Source organism: Accipiter gentilis, chromosome 3 (genome assembly GCF_929443795.1).
Source record: "Accipiter gentilis chromosome 3, bAccGen1.1, whole genome shotgun sequence".
NCBI lineage: Eukaryota > Metazoa > Chordata > Aves > Accipitriformes > Accipitridae > Astur > Astur gentilis.
In genome coordinates, this window is record NC_064882.1 from 41,252,202 (window position 1) to 41,273,462 (window position 21,261).

The 21,261-nt window shown below is 37.0% G+C and overlaps 1 protein-coding gene across 2 annotated transcripts in view; it reads left to right on the top strand.

Annotated features, from left to right (window-relative positions):
- Positions 1 to 21,261, top strand: part of CTBP1 (C-terminal binding protein 1) — a 246,663-nt gene that overhangs the window by 40,113 nt on the left and 185,289 nt on the right. Inside the window, exon 2 of one of the 2 annotated variants that reach the window (XM_049794213.1) lies at positions 13,816 to 13,976. In XM_049794213.1, the coding sequence (XP_049650170.1) occupies positions 13,919 to 13,976 (58 nt within the window). In that variant the 5' untranslated portion in view covers positions 13,816 to 13,918. Of the gene's footprint in view, positions 1 to 13,815; positions 13,977 to 21,261 lie in introns of those variants that run through there. The other variant, XM_049794224.1, reaches the window with a different exon arrangement.

Here is a 21,261-nt window from a genome sequence, read left to right on the forward strand (position 1 = left end):
ATGCATCTTCTGGCTGCTGCTAAGTCTATCATTGCATAGTAATACTTGAAAATCTTGTACTGATGTAAAATTGAATTTCCTTCTATTAAAAAAAGTAATTGTCTTACATTTAAAGATATATTATCGAGGTTGATGACTGCCTAGTTGTATTTTTTTGCAGGGAGTGTACATCTAATGTAAAGTGAAAGTCTATTTTGCTTGCTTTCTTTGCTTTCTAAAATATGTCAATATTTTTAGAATTTTTAGATACCCAGTCATATGACTGCCAGCTGTTACGCATTCTTCCATATAGATTTCAAAGCATCAGGTAACAAACGGATGCCTCAGGAGGGAGCAAGCTTTAACTTCAAGTTGTTTGAGGAATTGCTTCCAGCTGTAATTGATGGTGAAGTGTTCTTGTCACCAGTGCAAATGCAGAGATTAGAGAAAGTGATTAGGGTGAATGTATTTCCACACAGAGGACACAGGATAAGAGAGGGATTTTTTGTTGTTGTGTAGCTGCTACGTGCCATTTGATCTTCCTCAGTTGTAGGATAACTTGGATATAATCTAGGATGATCTTGGCTTTAATGAACAAGTGTACTGAATTTTGTCTCTTTCAGGTATTTCACTTTTCCTTAGTTGCTTCCAGAGCAATAATCTGTTTGTGTGTAGCCCATTTAAGTGTTACATATTTTTGAAGTCTGTGGCATGGCAATCCTTCACCTCCTTGTTGGGATAGTTCCCAAGTCAGGACGTGGGAGAGTGCGACAGGGACCTTTCTCCGGGTGGCCTGGAGCTGCTCTGAGCAGCTTGGGGCAACTTGTGGTGGTCTTGCAGCAGGAAGGAGAACATCTGATCTTCTCCAACTTCAAGAGGGAAGAGGAGATACGGAGATCCAGTGCTGGCATGCAGGGAGGCAGGCCCCATCTGAAGAAGGACAAACTCAGCTTTGTGATACAAATGATGAGTGAAGTCCTAACCTAAGCTCCAGTGTGTGGTGGGGAAAGAGTGACTCTGGATATCTCTTCTGCAAAGCAGAAGTAGTTGCCTCTTGTCACCCCTCTTCTGACTTGCTTTCCATATCCAGAGTGTGCCCTCTGGAAGAAAGAGACTGAGCGTCTGAGATCTGCGCATCTTAAACTATAAAATATATTGGCATGTGAGGTGAAGTGGATAGGGTCAAGCATTTCTGTACTTGCATACTGCCAATATTTACTAAAGGCAAGATGTGGATTTTATTAAAACAACTGGAATTTTATTAATCAGCCAGAATGGAAAGTCTTGCACAAATGGAGAGCAAGCTTTATAAAATCTTTAGCGGTGCATTTTCTACTATTTCTTTTTTCCTGATGGGCATTTTACAGCAAAATAATAGTTCAAAATTAAGGTCCTTAATTAACAAGTAAAGAACTGACCCAATGCCAGCAACAACTGAATCACTAATGTTTTAGGCCATCTGTTGTAGAATTGTCAGATAAATCAGAATTTGACATTTTACTCCCTTTATACAGATAATTTTTGTCTAGATCTTGACACAGAGAAGCTAACAATCTCAATCCAGATATGCAACACTATCAGATAAAACAAAAGCACATGTTGTACTTTTGATCTATTTTAAAACTTCAATTTTCAGAGGACAGTTTTTAATTTGTTTTTGAACTTTAATATAATTGCAGATGTACTCCATTTGGAGTGTTGAACTGCTGATTTATTTGAGCAAAAGACATTTATGTTTTCAAATCTAATTATGTATAGGGAGACCTGTTCTTCAATTATATTGAAAATAGTCAGGAAATGGCTGCAGGATCTTTATCTTTGGTGGGCAGTCTTTGAACTACTTCTGGAGAAATAATACCAGCAGTCAAAGCAAGGTTAACGTTTACCTATCCTTGATAGAAATTAGTGCCCCAGTTCCCATGTTTTTCCATATATGCAGATTTCATAACTATTAAATTAGTTTTACCTGGTTTAAAATGCCTTTATGTACGGTAAATTAAAACATAAAGATCATAGTGTTCATTATGAGACCATAAGATGTACTCTGCATTCTTGGATCTCTACATATGAAAATCCTATGGTCATGTTGTAGACCACTGTTTGCTTTTGGTTTAAGTCTGTTTGTTTTAAGAGGGTTTTAAAAACAAAGACTTATTTTGTTGGCTACTTGCTTTGTTTGTTGTCTGGCTCAGCGAAAAATAGTAACTGATCAAAACAAAGATAAAGTTGTGATCAGGTGAATAAAAAGTGGCAGAGGCATGCGAGTGTACTGAAAATGGATTGGAAACAAGAAGCTTAACAATATCAATGGTGATAAACATGTTAATTTATGAAATTATTGTGAAATTGCATATATTTGCTAATACACTGCTCAGCAATTTTGCAAACTAAATCCATTAGAAAGTAGTAGAACAGCACATCATTTATTCCTTAATTTTGGGGAGGCAAAGATGGAAGTGCATAATTTTTCAGCAGCTCAACTAACTGAAAAAGTAGCTGCATATAGTTGTAAACCTTTCATTTGCTGCTTACAGTTAAGTATACTTTGTTACCAACATCCTAATTAGAGCAGATATGAAGGTGAGGAAGTTAGTGATGCAATGTCTCTAATGTTCCTTTATGAAACACCTGTAAAAATGTATGGGGCGTCTTTGATAAAAGTTGAAAAAAAATTTCAAATTTTGGTGGTATTGCTACTCTTGACATTGTAGGATTTATTGACTGTTATTTCACTTCTTGCTTCTAGCAGGTAAAAGCTGAATATGTCAGTGAACGGCTTTGAGGGCTAGGCTTCCATTCTGATGTTTTTATGTTTTATTTAACATTCTTTTTTTGAATCAAGAGATCTCTTACAGGATTTTTTTGGCATCACTGCAGTTCTAACTAGTGAAGTTGCTTCAACCTATTCAGCCATGGTTTCCTGTTACAATGCTCTTCGTGCTTGGTCTGGTGGCTGTTGACCTCTTAATGTATTTGAGTTTCTTGTATTATTTTGCCCCAAATGGCAGTTATTGAAAGTTGGGGTTAGGCAACTTGGAGAGCTCTGTAAAGGGATGGCAGATACTCTTCCCCACATTGCATGAAGAGCTGACCTATTCTATGTAGAATGTATTTTCAGAGTTAGAAAGTAATTTTTTCCTTCTTCCTGTAGAGCATTACAATTAATTAGTATACAGACTGGGAAGGAAAATGTTTTGTTTCTCAGTAAAAGTGTAATACTAGCATCTCCTAGTCTTTGTTTTAGAAGGAGCATTGGGATTGTCTCCTGAAGTTTGTTTTGAATTTGGTATTTTGAAAAGTTGCTTTTGGTTTTTGTCTCCTTTCTTTTTTTCTCCTTTTTTTTTTTCTCCTGAAGACAGGACAATATCATCTGGCTATTTAGATTCTAACATTAATCTTTGAAATAGTTCCAAGTATTTTAGTGGAGATGCTAATGCTATGAAAGTGAAAGAGAAGAGGCAAATGGTAACCAGTTCTGAATCATGTCTATACAGGCTCCCATAGTTAAAAGGAGAATCAGTTTCACTCAGTTCTTGCATCTCCTTACAGAGAACTGAGTTAATAATTCAGGCATTCTGCCAGACTTAGGAGCTTTGTTTTCCTAGCAGTGTAGCTAAAACCCATGAAGGAGCAAGGAGGAGTAAGCAATAGCCTGTGTAGAGTTCAGGAGTCATCTTGAAGAAGAGGTGAGGAAGTTGTAGTAAGGAGAACAGAGGACAGCAAGTATTGTGAGGCTCAGAAAATAAGGAAAATGTGAAATACTAGGGTTTCCCAGCTCTGAATGAAGATTCCAAGAGCAGTTTTTTGCACAGTGATCCCTGCAGATCTTCTGATAAACACCCTTTATAAGTAGTATTTTTGGAGTAGTTGGTCTGCAGAAGTAGCACAATGAGTCTTTCATGGAAGAAACCTGTGTTTTTTCTAATGGATGCAGTACTGCAAAACTCTGTTTTTTCTCCAAGTACTCTTGATTCCGGCCAACTGTCATCCTTTTGACATTACTGGAGGAGCTCATACTACACCAGAAATCAATGGGAAGTTCATCTAATTTATGTGAATTTTTATCTAGACCTTTTTAAAAGTCGGCATTATGGCAGAATGTGCCTTGGAAAGCAGCACAGGGTACTAGCTACTAAGGGACCTGCTGATGGGTGGTGAGTGGACATCTTCTCTTGTTCTTGGTGACAGCGTGGCATTCTCATAGGCGAGAAATATCATCCTTCTCTCCGAGAGGAGTTCAGTACCCTAAAATGATTCAAGAGTTTCTTGAAGCAGCATATTCAGTATATAGTGACACAGTATGCCACTGCTATGTCTCTTCCACAAGGTATCCTACGAGGAATAATTCTTACTTCAGTTATAGTCATCTGCCTGATAACTGGTTAAAAGGTTTGAGGATGTGAACTAGCAGCTTGGGTGCTGGGTGTAATCTGCAGTGCTGCTGTGCTTGTCTCACATCCTTGGCTTTTATCCACATTTCTTGAGAAATGCTACTTTGTCCATGTCTAGCTTTCAGTCTTTTTACATATTTTTTAAAGTCTCTACTTAGTTTTTGAGAGAATATTATATTCAGGGTTTTGGCCTTATCTTCAAGATGTAAAATGTTATGAACGTGAGATAGTTTAAAACTTTTAGATAAGAACTGCCTTCTTCAGCAACAGGATCATTCTAATTAACTTGAAGGTTAGCTCTTCCTGATTAATATGGGCTGGAAATTTTATTTCCTAGCGTAGCGTGGGACTGAAATGAATTTCCATTAGACTCTTACGGTCTTACCACTTTCCAGACCAGCTGCCAAGTGCACTTCTTGCTTGATCTTTCTTCTGTAACAAGATACAAAACAGCATATATGTTCAAATAAGGAAACTAAAAATAGCAGGCTGCATATACAGCTCTATTCCCAGATATGAGAGAGATTAAACTGTGAAAATTTATAGTTACATCAGTTATATTGCAGAAGGATACTGAGATGCTATGATGAATGTAGTTGCACTAAAACCTTTTTGGAATAAAACAGAATAGCTTGTGCTGTATGTAATGTGTAGGGGTCTTGGATCCTGATGTGAGCATGAAGCTTTGCAAGATCTCGAACACCTACCTAATGATTACAGTGTGTGAAAGCCTAATCGCCTGTTTGTTCCCTTCTGTAAATTTCAAAACTGTTTTACAGTAAAGATAAAGTAGTTTTGAAGTGCATCTTGAAAACCAAGCAAGCTGCTGCTCTGTGACATTTGAGAGCTCTTCAATGGGATTTTGGAATGTAGAGATAAAGAACATGATTCCCAAATTTTTGAGGTCCTTTCTCTTGAGAGACACTATATCTCATCACTGTATGAACAGAAGAGGGAAAATTCAATTTAAAAGCTATACCCCCCATATCTCTCCGAAAAGCAAATTTTGCAGAACTCCATAGTGAAGAAGCCTGTGGTGATTCTAGCTCTCTGCCTTCACACTACTGAATAAAAGAAAGAGCAGATGAGCTTAAATGCTGCATATAGACAAAAAAATCAATTTGGAAATGAGTAGTGTATGCTAGTGTTGGTTTATAATATATTATATCATATACAGTAGTCAGTCTCAGATGCATGAGACTATCTAATTGTACTTTTAATTCGTTGTTTCCCCACACTTAATTGCGTTAAAGGATACTGTATCCTAGCCACTAGCATTAATCTTCTACACAAGCAATTCCTGTAATTGCAACGGAGATTGCTTACAGAATTTAGCAAGGTGTAAAAATGCTCTATATTACTGTGATTGAGATGGGAGTGTAGTTGGCTGGAAATTTCTTAATGAAATGTCATGTCAGGAGATGTAGATTGACACCCAAATGTAGGGAAAAGAATTGCCAATTAAACCATTTCTCTAGTTGGGTATGAAAGTTGTGATTGTGGGAAGATGGTCAGTGATGCCTTCGAGGCTAGATAACTGTTTCCAGGAGCCCAGTGGTGAGGGAGCCACAGTGGGAAATAACCTGGTAATAATACCGTTAAGTATTTTTGTTGAGTTCAGTTGTATTTTCTGTTCTGCCAAGTAGGTATTCTAATAGCTTGGGTTTTTTATAGCTACAATTTAGAGCACTTGCAAGCTGATCTTGATCTGTAAATTCTAATGTTGTGTTGTGGATGTGCATTCATGGATTCCCCATCATTGGAATATGTCAAAACCACCATTTTATAATCTTGTGCCATAAGAATAAGGGCTTATGATTATCTAATTATTACACTACACTTTGGAAGACGTTTTATTTAGTACTAAAGTAATTTGATTAAAAACATGAAATAGTACAAAGAAAGTTATTCTCAGTATCAAAAAATAGTGGACAATAGGTCAAAACCACATAAGCTTTGTTTTCAGTGGCATGCTGACAAGGGGCATTCTTGGCCTTAATTTGAACATTTTTATCAACATGAAAAAAACACTTCACTGATAAATATGGTAAAAACTGCTGATGCAATTAAAAAAAAAAGATAGAAGTGCTGCAGAGCAATCAAGTTTGCTCTGATAAGCTGTCCTTTATCAAATTGTGTTCAAATTTTAGGTCATAAATACAGAATGAGAGACTGTCAGTTGTACTCACAGGGCAGAGAAACCCATCCTAAAAAAAAGTGGCTGTGCACTGGTGGTGAATAAACTGCTGAACCAAGTGCAAAGTCTTTTTATCTTATATGTGGTCCCACAATTTACCCGAGGACTGTGAAGGAGAACCATAAAGGTTCTTCTGCACTGGACATTGATGTAACTGCTCCTGCAAGCCTTTGCCTTGTTCTAGTACTCACAGACCAGTACTTCAGTGACTTGCTGTTGAATTTAAGGATGCAAAGATTTGACACAATTTAGGACTAGAAACGTGACTTTCTAAGAGAGTATCAAGGAAATTGGTCTGTCCTGCAAGTAGATCAAGGGATGGCTGAGTGATACCCAAGAGGTGCCTGTGCAAAGAACATCAGAGAGTTCTTCCATCCGCCAGGCAGAGCTGTAAGAAAGGCCGATGACTGGAAGTTTAAGCTAAACTGACAATTAAGCAAAACCAGTCAGTAATAAAGGGCACTTGTTGCTGGAAGAGCTTACCATGTGCTATGGTGGAGTCTATGGCACTGGTATTTTTTTAACTGTGATGATTTTTCTAGGGGTCTGTTATGATCTATATTGGAGAGACTGTCAGTTTGATGTTTCCAGCAGTATCTTTTAGGCATAATAGTACTAACTCGTTTCAGTTTTATTTTGTGTTAGGATGTTTTTTGTGCATCCCTGTGAGCTGTGGACCTCACTTTCTGCATGGCTGGATCAGTCCATTTGGTAGCATATCTCTGCATTTCCTAAGAATCTAGGTGTTCCCATGTGTCGAAAGGGAGTGCTGGTCCATCTCTCCTGTGTCCAAGAGTGGTCACTAGTGGATGCTTAAGGAAAGTATTGTGTTTGTTCTGCTCTTGCTCTTCATGAAGCATCTCATTTCATGGCAACTGTTGGATGCTGAGCTCAACGGACATTTGGTCAGCGTAACATAGTGCAGCCATTGCTATGTGTGAGAACACAGCAAGCGTGCGCTGACATTTTTTTTTTTTGCCTTTGGTATTTACCAGCTTTTGGATTTCTGACCTAGGTTTGCATCATGACCATTATTGTAAGTGACCACTGATGGGTTTTCCATAAACTTGTCTAATTCCTTTTAAGAACCACTTAAAGTTTTGGCATCCATGATACCTGTGACACCAGATTTTACAATTTAATTACATACTCCATGACAAAGCTTCCTGTTTTTAATGTGCCGGCTTACTATTTCACTGTGTGCTCCCTAGACATTGAATTGAGACATGGTGCACATTGTATATACATTTGTTGTATTCCCCACAGTTGTGTCTTCTTCAGACTGGGGAGTACCAGTGCATTTCTTTTTCTTCTTTTTCAGCAAGCTATTCCATGCCTTGGACTGTACTTACTGCCTGTTCTGGCACTTTTTTTAGTTCTTCATCTTGTTTGAGATAGATGCATCTCAGATTTAGGTAATGCCATTAATATGTTTGGGGCTTTAGTCCTTTTCTGAATAGCATCTAACATTCTTTTTGGCATCTAATTCAGTAATCACTTCACTTCTGTGATTAATTTATTGATCTTGAAGCTCCCTGTACGGTTTCACTTAGACTGTACTGACATCTAATGGTAAGGCAAAGTGGCTTAATCACACTTAATGGCAAGATAAATTGTCTGACAGGCAAATATAATTATATATTTTCTTCTTAATTCAGTATTAATTTTTGTAAGACAAGATGGAATAATTTCAATTTTTGCACAGAAAGTCTAACCTAATACTTTTTCTTCTGGCAATTAATCTCTTTTTGTTCTGCTCTTTGGGTCATACTTATTTTTAAATGCAGTTTAAATCTTTGCAAGAGTAATTTTGAGTACAGTGAAAGTGATGTGGTGGTTTTATACTGCAGAAATTTTTAGTATAAGTCACAGTATCTCCAGAAAAGGATAGCAGCATGAAATAAAATGTAAGAACAAATACTGTCCTGCAGAACTTTGGAATAGGATGTTCTGTGTTGTTGTAGCAGTCTTAGTATTGCTGCGTTTTGAAGAAACATGCAAACAAAAGTATTTATCCTCTTTTTCTCATCCTCCTATTTGAGGTTCCTCTATATTTTTAATTGGGCATTTTTCAAGCTCCTAGTGATAAGTACTGTTGAATAATACTTTTGAAATTTAGAAATAAAAAATTGAGTTCAGATATCTTAAAGTTATAATATATGTTTAGGTGTAGTATACTGTAACTTCAGCAAGACACAAGTATCACCTAGCTTCCAATAAGAACCACCATTCCTCTGAAATTTTTTCTTTTATACAGAAGCAATACCGCTGCTGCTGACACTAGAAACGGTCAACTAGATTGTAGAGCTTTTTGAAGTAGAATATTTCTCTTGTCATCAGCTTTTTTTTTAACCCTTTCTCAGAGTTAGAGCCCATGTCTTGCTGTTGCCCCAGAAAATTGACGACTTTACTATGGAAGTGCATCTTTGCTTTTATTTGAACGTTAAGCTAATTTCTCTGACTTAGCATTTTTACATGTCACTTTACTTTCTGCTGTTTATCACCTTGATACTATCCTCTTTTTTGCCAAACACAAGATAATGTTGTTCTGTACTAGAGAAATAGTTTGAAATTTAGATAGACTTCCATTTCCATTCTCATTCCATAGCTTCCTTGCAGTCTAAGTTGTCTTCAGCATATGTTGTAGCCTGTACTTCTCCCCAAAAAAGGGGAAAACCCGAAACTTAATTTCTAAGGAACATCAGTAATTGTTGTAGAGTGAGTAATTCTTATTTGTGGGTTGTGCATTGTGTTAGGTTTGCAGAAAAGCTTACTACTTCATGCTTTGGGAATAGTGAAGTCCATAAAATGGATTTCGGAATTCCACAGCATATGGTTTAAATTTGTAATCTGGTGCTCTGTTTTTAGCTCCACAAGCTGGGGAAGCAGTTGTAGCACAGAATATCTCAGATGCTAGGAATATCTGACATCCAGCCATGAAGCTCGTGTGCATCCTGCGAGTCTTTCTGCTCATTCCACTGAAGAGATACTCAAACATCCATGGGCGGAGGAAGATGAAGAAAACCCCCTAAAATCCCACAAATCTGGTTTCTCTTTCTCACCTGTTCAGGTGAACAAATTTGAGGTAATGCATTCATATTGGTGGTCATACAGTTGCAACTGTAGTCATTGCAGAAGTCATCCTGCTGCTTGGTGAGCAGTCCCAGTTGCTGTGAGCACACTGTCCAGCTCACTGATGACTGTGACAATTTTGCCATGAAATCTTAGGTATGGTTGCCTTGGATATAAGGAGGAAATTTTTTACGACGGAGGTGATGAGACACTGGAACAGTTGCCTGGAGAAATTGTGGATACCCCATCACTGGAAGCGTTCAAGGTCAGGTTGGATGTGGCTTTGAGCAGCCTGATCTACTAAAAGATGTCCCTGCCCATGGCAGGAGGGTTGGACTAGATGATCTGTTTACTATCGGACACAAAGTTGTTTACTATATGAAATGAACAGTTACTGCATTAGGATAATTAATATATTTATAACAAGAGGAACAACATTTTCATTGTCTTTACTTATTGCTTCCAGAGCTCTACAGAATGGACATTCTGAGGCTTGTGAGGTGTCATGGAAAATGGAGATCTTGCTGATTTGAGTGGGAAGAAAAGTTAATTTGTGTCATCAAAAAACGATGGAATATGGAATATAAACCTACTTAAAATTTTCTTACAATAGCCTTATTTTATACCTTTGAAAGTCGATAGTGGAAAGAAAAAATATTTCAGTGATTTAATGCAGTTTCAGACCAAAGAACCTATATTAGCATTGTTAAATTAAATGAAGATTGAGATTCCCAAAGGTAACGTGAAGCTTCACAACCTTATTCTTGATGTGTTAATGATCTATCAGTCTGTTCTGTGAATTTCATTTCTGGTTTGGATTTCTTATGCTTTATCATCTGATTTGGGACAGCTTACAAATCCTTCCATAGAAAGGAAGCTGACAGGGAGGTGAAGGTAGAAATCAGCTTTCTGCCTTTCCCAGCTGTATAGGTGAGAAGTTTGTGGTCAGAAGAGTGTATACTCTGAATCTTTTTGTGAGTGGGCTAACTTATCGGAGGTTATGCATGATACAGTTGACAATTTTTTTTGGTAGGCTTTCCCCTGTTCGAATTTAGTAGAAACATGGTCTGGGCCACACAAAATTCTCCCATTAGGCTGATGCAAAGGAAATGGCCCTGCATAGCACGCTACAACCTTTCGGGTTTGATGGAAGTTCTTCCCTAGTAATTTGGAGTTTGTCTCTACCTACAAGTATGTCAATAATTAGCCTACTGTTTTGCCTTTTTACAAAATTTTAATTTCTTAGTTTGCTTCCTTTTTATCCTCTTTCTCTGGAGAGAAGATTCCTTCAAATCTTCTCAGTCGTAGCTTATGTTTATCCTTTACTCCATTACCAGTGTTATCTGTTTTGAAAGCTGAAATTGAAGTTGACTTATTTACTTCTCATTCCTGTTTTAGCCTGTAGGATTTGCTCACTCTCACACAAAAATGCTGGATATTCCCTTTTCCTTTTATCTTGAGGTCTTAAAAAATGAGTAAAGCTCTTCCTTTCTCAAGAAAGAGCTAAGTGCTCCAGGTTGCAATACCCAGAGGCATATTCTCTTTAAAAATATTTTCCAACTCTGGAATCATCTGCCTGACTGAAAGAAAAAACTACTATTCTTTTCAACAGCATATATTTTAATCTAAAACTTGTACTGCTCAAAAGGGTTCCATACCTTGATGGTATCTCAGATGGCTTTGTAGCTAACGCTTGACATATATGATAAGCAGTATATATTCTTAAATCAATTGGATTCTCACTTTGTCTTAAAATATTGAACTTCAGAAGTCTGATCTTAAATACTGCTTGGCATGTTGTGTTCTGATTTTTAATTCATTAGGCAGTGTGCTTGTATTTTTAGTGAATTTCTCAAATACAATTATTCATGTTGTGGTTTAGTAATTGCAGTAACTAATGCTCCCATAATTATAAGGCTTTTGTTTTGCTGGGAAATGCTTCCCATATCATCATCTTCTCTTTGTGTTAGAACATGAAGTATAATAAAACTGTATGAGGGTTAAATTTAGAACTGTGTTAACATGTTAGTTTAATTTTTTCTTAAAAATTTTTTTTGAAACTTATGACAACTTACTATGAATAAAAAAAATCTAAAACAATGTTTAAAAGAAAAATATTACTTGATTTATATGGTACTCTTTGAAGCTACTGTAGATGGATAGAAAACATCTGGTGACACTTTCAATGGCAGGTCAATAGTTACAGATGGTCTGTTTTTTTTACAGCTGTCATCCAGCTTTGTATGTAGAATGACTATGGTGGAAAAACCTTTTGCTGAATGGATAAACAAAACAGCACAAGGAGGCCAGCAGGCATCTATGTTTCTACAAGACAGGAAATTAAATAAGCTATAAAAATTTAAACCAAGACTAGTATTTAAAATGTTCATTATATTCTGGTTTCTGTTTCTTATCATCTAGATCTTTCCATGTGACTATGGAAGGAAGTACATTATAAAACAGAAGTGATAAGCAAATAAATTAAAGACTAGTTTAGAACTGATCCTCTACACAAGTTTGGGGTCTTGGCTTAAGCAAAGGCAGGTGGCTATATAGCTAGCTTTTAAAGTTTTAAATTGCATGTTAGGTTTGATGTAATGCTTGTACAATCTTAGAGCCACATTCGTATTGAAGAATGTTGTATTTTGTAAGAATAATCAATGTTTGGAAATGTAATAGAGAATTTCTAAAATGGAAACGTTCTTTTTGGTTTTTTAAAGAGGAAAAACTGGGCTTCTGCATTCTTCTTTGTTTTTTTTCTTCTCCCATTCATAATGGGATGTTATATTCAGCTGGAGTCGGACAATATGCAAAACAGCAGAAGGATCTTGAATTTGAGGATAAAGAAGTGGTGTGAAGGGAAAGTGAAGAAGAGGATGAAGCTGAATGAAGTGTTAAAAGCATGATGAATATTGCCTATCATCTCCATTTTTAAATGAAAATAAACACAAAGGAACTTTTGTTAGAAGTCCAAATGCACCAAGCAGGGTAGTGCTGGTAAAGATACCTATTTTAATGCAAATATGCAGTTCCTGATATTCAAAATATTTTTCTTTATCATTTCACTCGGAATGCATGAATCTTCATATTTCATTGATGAAATGTGCTTATATTTGGTTTTAGAAAAGTTTAGCCTCTAGAAAGAAACAAGCAGATTTCTAGGTTCGGTCACTTGTAAGGCCATTTAATGCTATCCACTGATGTTGAAAGCTGTTGGGCAGGAATAAAAAGAAACAGGGAAGTGAATTATTTGGCTCGTTTTAATGTGCACTGTGCTTGTAATACAGCATTCTCTGAGTTTGTTTCTCAAAGTCTATTGAGATATTGAAAGGTAGCTAAAAGCGGTGCTCTGATTATGCTTTTTAGAGGATCTGTATACTTAGTTGAATCCCCTCCACTTGCTATTGTGCATTTTATAATCTACCGCTATGATTAGATTCTTGTTGAGGGATTTTTCTTCCCTCTCTCCCCATCCCCCTTCCTGCTTCTCAGTGGTTTGGCTTAAAATGCAGACTGCTTGTTGCAATACCCTTATGCTGTCTTGCCCAGCTACACGGTATCTGAAAAGTGCTTAGTTGTATTTGCTGCCAAAGAGCTTGCCTAGTCATGCATAAACCTGCTTAAATGCCATTTGGTTGATATAGAGGTTGGCATTCTGGGTTGTCACCATGATGCATTTCCTCGGGTCTATGCCCCTTGAATTGTTTCCTTCAACTTCCAAGTATCAAACTCCGGTTATCATCGAAAGCTGAAAACTTAAGAAAGAAAAGAGTACGTTCTCTTGCTGTGAGCATTATGATGCAAAAGTACGGCTTTACAGTTTCATTCAAGGTGGACACTTTTCTGTCTTTTTATGGGAATCATGTACTTGAGATACCTTCTTTAGCTGGTGGTGTGTTTAGTGAAAGGGCGAAAAAGTATTTGAGAGTCAAAAGGCAGAAAACAGCAGCTGTCTTAGAGCACTTCTCATACTGGCTTGTTGGAGCTGTGTTGTGTGCTTTGCATCTCTACATGTTTAGAAGGCAGTTTGTTGTGAAATACCAGGTTACCTAATATGACTTCAGAACTTTATGTGTTTTCTTAATTGTTTAAATAACATGTAGATCATCTTCCTGGGAAGAGGTGGAAAAAGATCTGTGTTTTGAAGTGTTAAGAAGTTTATCTTTCTGTTCACAGGTGAAAATAAGTTTATAAAAGACAGTAAGCATTTCTGACCTGTGGCTGGCTTGAGAAGACTATCACCAAGCTGTGTGGAGACGTTCTTTGAGCTTCTACTCTTATGTCTCTAATGGACAAACACAAAGTGAAGCGGCAACGTCTGGATCGCATATTTGAAGGTTAGACATTTCCATTTCTCATGTTAACTGCGTCAATTAATTTCATGGATTACTGATATTTCTGGAGACTGGAATTCTTTTCCTTTGGTCATTTAGTGTATTCTTAGTTGAGTTGCAGTTCCTGTTGGGATTATATTAACTATGCACAAATGCTGGGTTTGGGTGAAAATAGATCTAGACAAATAAAAGCGACTAGTGTGTGAACTCTCTACTATTCTACAGTTAAGTTTGCTTTCAACTTAGTATTTTACAGTATTCTACCTGAATGTTGTGAAAGTTCGTGGTTTTATATGTAGTAAGAATCGCAAAAGGATAAGATGACCACATATTGCTCTCTAGAGTCTTTCTCTACAGGCTTGCTTCCTATAGATTGATTTAACAGCCTGTACCTGATCCTAGGAAGAAGTAGAAAATCAAATGAAAACAAAACACAAAAAAAATCCTGTAAGACCCCCAAACTTTAATGTGTATTAATAAAAATATCCTGAATTCTGGTGCAAGGAGTGTAATCATTTGCATCAGTCATTTTACCTTAAGTCACAAATGACCAAATTCTATATACCTGGTATTCTTTGTTCATTTGCTTTTAGAGTTGGTGTGAAAGCAGGTTGAGGGATAAGGTGTACTATTTTTAAGAATATACATGAATGATTTCGGCTAAATGAATTTTTATATTCAAATGTTAGCTTCTCCTTAAAAGGCCAGGGTATAGTTAAATTCTTTACTAACCCATTTTGATAGGACGGGAGAAAGTGCGCAGACTTCTGGGCACATGGGCTCTGCATCATGTCTAATACTGAAGCAGTGAACTGCAGTTGAAACGTTTGCTTCTCCACGCATCGGTCTTGAGACTTTTTTCTAGCAGCTGTGTTGGTGTAAGCAGTCCCTGGCAGCTGATTCTGTCTTTTTTTTTTTTTTTGCCTTTCTTTGTGCCAATATGAGTGTAACCGTATAATGAGCTAGATTGAGAAGATGACTCATACTAAAAATAAAGTTTTTGTTGGTATATTTTCCATTTAGGTAAATTCCTCAGTCTAGGCCACTGTTCAGCTGACAAAGCAGTTGCATTGAAGGGGGCAGTTGGAAAGGATCAATGTGGGGCTCTGGGACCGTCTACCCTGACGTAGCCAGAGAAAGAGGCTTTTCATCAAAGTATCAAAGGGTGCAGTTCCACATTTGGTTTAGATGACTAATCTCCCTGTTAGTCTCTACTAAAACCGGCCAAGCCCGCCCCTGTTTGCCAGGTCCAGACTGTTACCATGTCCCACCTAGACTGGTTGGCCAAGCGGTCAGTTGAATCTGCTCACTGGAGACTAATCCCTGCTCAGAGAAATGGGGAACTGGCTGCTGAGGACAGGGAATTTGGGAAGGCTGCTCCTCTTTCTGGGCAGCTCTGCAGTCAGCTGGAAATTACCTAGGAGTGTGCTGGTGCAGTGCCTGGTTCTCCTCTCCGTTCCCAGTCTCAGGTCCTCATACTATGGTCTCTGTGTCTGACCCTTCAATAAAAAATGCCTGTGTTAGTCAGCTGAATTGGCAGATTGTGAGGAGGACAGAGAAACCCACCCCTTTTGACGGCAGCCAGCAGTTAGATCCGCTCAACCCACTTGGTGGAATTTCAGCCTCCTTTTGGGCTTAATATATTGATCAACAGGACAACTGAAGAGGAAAATAGAGTCTGTGATGATGTGGCAAGGAATAGTTGTCAGGGACAGAGGTGACAGACCAGCAGCCACTGTGGCTCTTTAAAATAGCAGTGGCTTCCCCCAGACTTCATGTTCACGTTTAGTGATGCTGTTTAATCAGCGCCTTTTGTCTGGCTTGTTTTTCCCAGCCCTGCACAATTCACTGCATCCTATGGTAAAATCTGTGCGGCCATGCAGTGTAGGGAATTGATCCAGTTGAAAAATAACATAGGAAAAGTTTTTTAGCTACCTCTGCTTCCTAATCCCATTTACCACATGCTAGACAAATAGCCATGCTGGAAAAATAGAGTGGGAGGACCAGGCAGAAGATAATCGAGAGGAGAGGGGGTGAAACAATGGATATGGAAAAATGCTTGAAATTTTATGGTTACAGGAATCCAATTTGGCTCTTTAAAGCATGCGAGCTGTGTTCTGCTCCTGAGTGTCTCTGTGTTCAAATATTCCAAGAGTTCTTTGAGGTTTGTAAACACATATCTTGCTGATGTTTTTAAATTACTATCCCTGCAACTGCGTAAAGTGGGATAAAAACTAGGGGGATGGTTTGTTTTAAAAAGGCTTTTCCCTACCTATGTTCCTGTTCAGGTTTAAAAAATCAAATATGCAGAGCTGTTTTCTGATATATGTGCCTTTCATAACACAACCTAAATATTTCATTTTTTAGAAATACCCATAACATTTTACAAAGCTCAAGAAATGTAATGAGATGTATAGCTATTAAAGGTGGTTTATCTTCTCTGCCAGCTTTTTTGTTCATCAGTTTGTGTATCGCTTTCTCACTTAACCTTTGCCTTCAGAAGAGAAATACTTTTAAGATGCATTTTTTGTTGCAAGTTCCACTCAAAAATGGGCTACAATGATTTGCAAACTATTACTATTACTAACTACGTGTTTTTTCATAAATTGTTTAACATAAAAACTTGTAATGGGTAGACATTAATACATTATTGTATCCAGGAAGAGACACCGGTGTCATTCTGGTTGTGACATAGAGCATTTTATTACTGTCTGTATCCTTGTCTGAGGAGGGGATGATAATCAGTTGAAGTTCAGTTTCTGAAAACTGAGTGCTATGGGCCTGATTCTCAAAATGAAATGCTTATGTTGGGAACGTGTGCACAAGGTTGCACACAGCTTTTTCTGTGGAGTTAATGGATTACCACAAATGCTCCTGTGAGTTAGGTAACTGTGCATGCACAGTGTTATTTGAGTTGAACCGCTTTCATGTGGCTTTAGGTAATTTGCACACTTGCTTATAGTAACTAGTCATGCAAATTGAGCAACAAATTGAACAGGCATCGCTGGATTTACTATTACCTTGGAGTTAACGATAGTATGGTAGTAGTATTACTAAATTTCAGTGATACTCAATGCAGAAAAAAACTGATTCTATTACTTTGGGAGCAATTACTTCTCTCTTAATGTAGCTGAGTAATTAATTTTTGTCTCTGCGGTACCTATGAGTCCCTTCAGTGATTTCTTAAATACGGAATTGAATATTTGCTTTTAATCCTGAAGCTGTTTGCAATTATATTTTCATGCACATTTGAATGGTCTGCCATTTTCTTATGCATATCATCTCAAAGGGTGGTATAAAATGTGCTTTGACACCCCAGTTTGTATAGCTCTCTAAAGAAGAGTTTACTTAGATGATGGAAATTGAAGACTGTCCCTTGAAAAAGCCAGATATTAGATTCTGGTTTCTGGTTTCTACCAGTAGCTGTGAATTATACTTAGGCACAAATACATGATTCCAGGCACTCTGAGATGCTAATATTAAACTCGCTTCACAATTTATAAAATAACATTTAGGATTCTTCCCTTGAAGATAAATAGTATCAAGGCATGTGAAAGATTAATTAGTTACTGATTATATTGTTCTTTGTCCCCCTCTCCGGTGATGCTGGTGATTGCAAAGCGTAATTATAGTAGTATACATTTGGCAGAACAGTTGGAAGTGTCACAGTGCAAAAATAAAATGTGTTCATTTTGTGGGTAATTTGAAAAATTCTAAATGTTTTTGGCATTTTGAAAAGTTGTTATCCCTAATTAAGCTATTATTGTACTTTATATTGTAACAAAACTGTAAACAATGCTGTGTATTTGCTTATATTCTAGAAATCTTTAATTAAATGTGTGTATGTTTCACTGACCGTTGCTTGGAAGTTACCTTGGGGATGTCTGACCTCTGTTGAATTTGCTGGGAGCTAATAGATGAAGTAGGAAGGCAACAGAAGGTGGCTGCAGTGCGAAAAAAATGTTACTTTGTCTGAATTGTCTGTGAACGGGCTTGATAAAGTGAATTTTCTCTAAATACGTTACATTGTACAATACATAGTGCTCAGTCAGCCACTGGTTTTGATGGGTTTCCAAGCTTTAGGAAGCTCCTTAAAGGAGAGGGCTTAGGGACATTGGTGGAACTAGGAGGAGGAAAAAGGCATGTCTCCTCTTACGTTTCTTCTTGCTTGTTGACACTGATATTAGGGATTAGACTACAGCACATACTGAAAATGTAACTGCAAAGTTGTGCGAGTGCCTTTTCCAGTTTGATTGCTTGAGAACAGAAATTTCTTTCCAGAGCACCTTGTATGTGGTATTTATAGCAAAGACTGTAGTGTAGGCAAGTACAACAAGTCTGTGAAGACCCTACATGCCCCCAGACAGATGTTACATGTTTTCGTAGTTCTGGTTTTGAGAAAGCAAAAAGCATCTTAGCACAGCTCAGAGCTTCTCAACAATCATTTCAAGTCTTTTTTCGTTTTTATGCAGCACTGGTATACATATTAAGGTCATTCTTTATTCACAGGTTGCCTCTTCCTTTTTAAAAGTGCCCAGAAGAAAACTTTAAATGTATTTTAGCTATTTTAACAGTGCTGCTTTATTACCTAAGAAAAGAAGAGTTGGCTGGGATCGTAAATTGGGAAAGAAAGTGCATATTAATGGGATGAATTTCTGAAATTTCAGATAAAATCTCTCATCTTTTGCTTTTATGAAGGGCAGCCTTTCTTTGGGAAGGTCCGATTACTGGCAGATACCCAAGCATTATGCTCTTTGAAGGACAGTAAAAGTGCACAATAAAGGAATAGTTTCTTTTCAAGGATATGGTCTAGGCTTTCTTTCCCTATAAGAAAACATCTGTTTTTAAAGCTTCTTTTTTTCTGCTTGTGCTATATAGCATGAAATGTAATAATATGAGTCTTCAATTCATAGTTGATGTGGTATATTGATGGTTCCAGGAGGAATGCAGAGAAAAAAGCAGATATAAATGGAATTCAGTTTTCTTCTTTCCAAATTTATAAAGAAATCGTGAAATACAGAGTGACTTATTTTAAAAAAACGCATTCTCTTCCTTGATTTTTTTTTTTTCCTTGTGCATGTAATAGAGAGCTTGGCTTCTTAACAAGTGGAAAGTACCAGATTGACAAATACCAAGTGTTATTTCATGACCACTGATGGAGCCTATCTGGCTTGTGTAAACTGTGATTTGAGCCATTGCAGTTGTGAAATTAGGCAGTTAGGTTTTCCGCATATTAATGAGGGAGATGGCCTACTTTGGCAATGCTTGGGTTTTCCCTGCATTTAAAAAAGGATTTTTACTGAAGTTGGTATGTACTGTGTAAGTTGATCTGTAAATAAAAGGAAGAAGGATTAAATGTTTCCAGGCAGTGAGTACACTTAGCTCTTTCTTATGTAAGTGGGAATTGCAGATGTCAAGTTCCTTGGAAAATGAGCTATCAATTTTCTTAACTGACATCCGAATTTGAAAGTGTTCATAGTTGTCTCACTCGCTGCAGATATCAGAGAAAGAAAGGAAATAATAAAATGTGCAGACAATTGTAAATCACATAATACTTTATGGAGTTCTCTTTATGCATACTGATCTTAGTACTAGGCATACTAAATATGCTAAGTGTTTCTTAAAAAGAGATTAATGGGCTGCCTTGTTGCTTGGTGTCTTTGACAGACTTTGGAAGGCGGCTTATTGAAGGATTAGGGCAGCAGAGGGAGCTAAAAGATTCCTAATATTTTATCATTTGTTGTTTCCTAAGTGCAAATTGCTCCTTCATAAAATACCAATTAACTTTCACAAAAATGTGATTTTTCTAACCTCAAGTGCCTTCAGCAAATAAATAAGGATTTTGATCTGGGAAAATTCCTTTTCTCCCTAGCAATCCAGTATAAATTAAATTAGGAATCAGGTAGTAAAAGCTACCGAAATCTTTCTGCAGGAGCGGCCATCAAATCTTTCAACTGTAACAAATGAAAGTGTTTAAGCAAACAGAGTTTTCTATGAATAACCCAAGCAGAATATTCTATGAGTAAACCAAGTTATTTTCAGATACAAGTGTCTTAAAATAAAAATGCATACATTCTTGTGTTGCATACAAGGGTGTTCTAACAATTCAACACTATTTTTCTGTGTTTTGACTGTAAGAACTTTGAAAATATTTTTATGAGCTTGAAATATAGAGAATTTGGAAAAATATTTAATCTGTTATGTAAGAGTTGTCTTCAAAGAACAGGGAGGCTATTCTAATGACTAAGATAAGTTGACTTCGAAATAATAAAATGAAAATGATGCTCCTGTGAATCATCACATAACAAGATCATTTGCCACTTCCCACACATTAAGGAAAGTTATCTGTATGTATATTTGGGGTATGTTTGCCCGAATGCAAAAACATCCTTTATCTCATTACAATTATAGTTGAAATGCTTATGCACAGGCTTATGTTTGGTTTTTGTTTTTATCCTTAATATTAAGCAATTTGCGGTGCAAGGCGTTTTTGGCTTTCTTTTGGATTGCTGCAGTAACCTGCTTTTGTAATTTGAATCTTCATTATGTGCTACCTAAACAGCTTTCGAATTTGCGTGCACTTAAGCTACTACAATGTTACAGAGGTATTACTAGTAACAATGCAAGCTGTATGAAAAGAAAATTAGCTTAAAAACCCATTTTGCCCTAAATGATGCTGAACGGTAGCTGCTAATGAAAAGCATTATTTTAACAAGAAGACTGGGTGGGGGGGAGGAGGGGACCTGCAGAGAAAAGAATCTCTGTGATATTTATAAATTTTGCTGAAATAGTCAGGTCACTGATTTAAGTTATGAATGTTTTAAAGAAAAGCTGTGTTTTTGTCGTGTCGAGCATTACATTTTGTCTGTACAGTTACATTTCCATTGGTATATTGAAATGAAAAACACTGCTTGCTTGTGACAGACAGCAGCTACGTTCAGCTATGATATATCCAGTACGCTACATCGTACTGCTATAATAAAGTCAAAATAGTTTTATTTAATGTTAGTGTCAAAGACTGCTTACTGTATTTAACACTGTATAGCATGATGCTGGGTTTACAGGGTTATAATCATTGCATTTTTACTATCATGTATATTTGAATCGGAATCTAATACTTAACCGTACCTCATCATCTAATTCCTGAAGTAATCTTCAGAGAATTAAAAAAAACTTTTTGTACTAGATATTTAGCTTTTATAGAGATGAGCTCCTGGTAAAACTTGTAAAAGCTTTAGAAGTCTAAGTACTTGGTGGTAATATATGCTTATTTCTGCCTGGGGTCAAG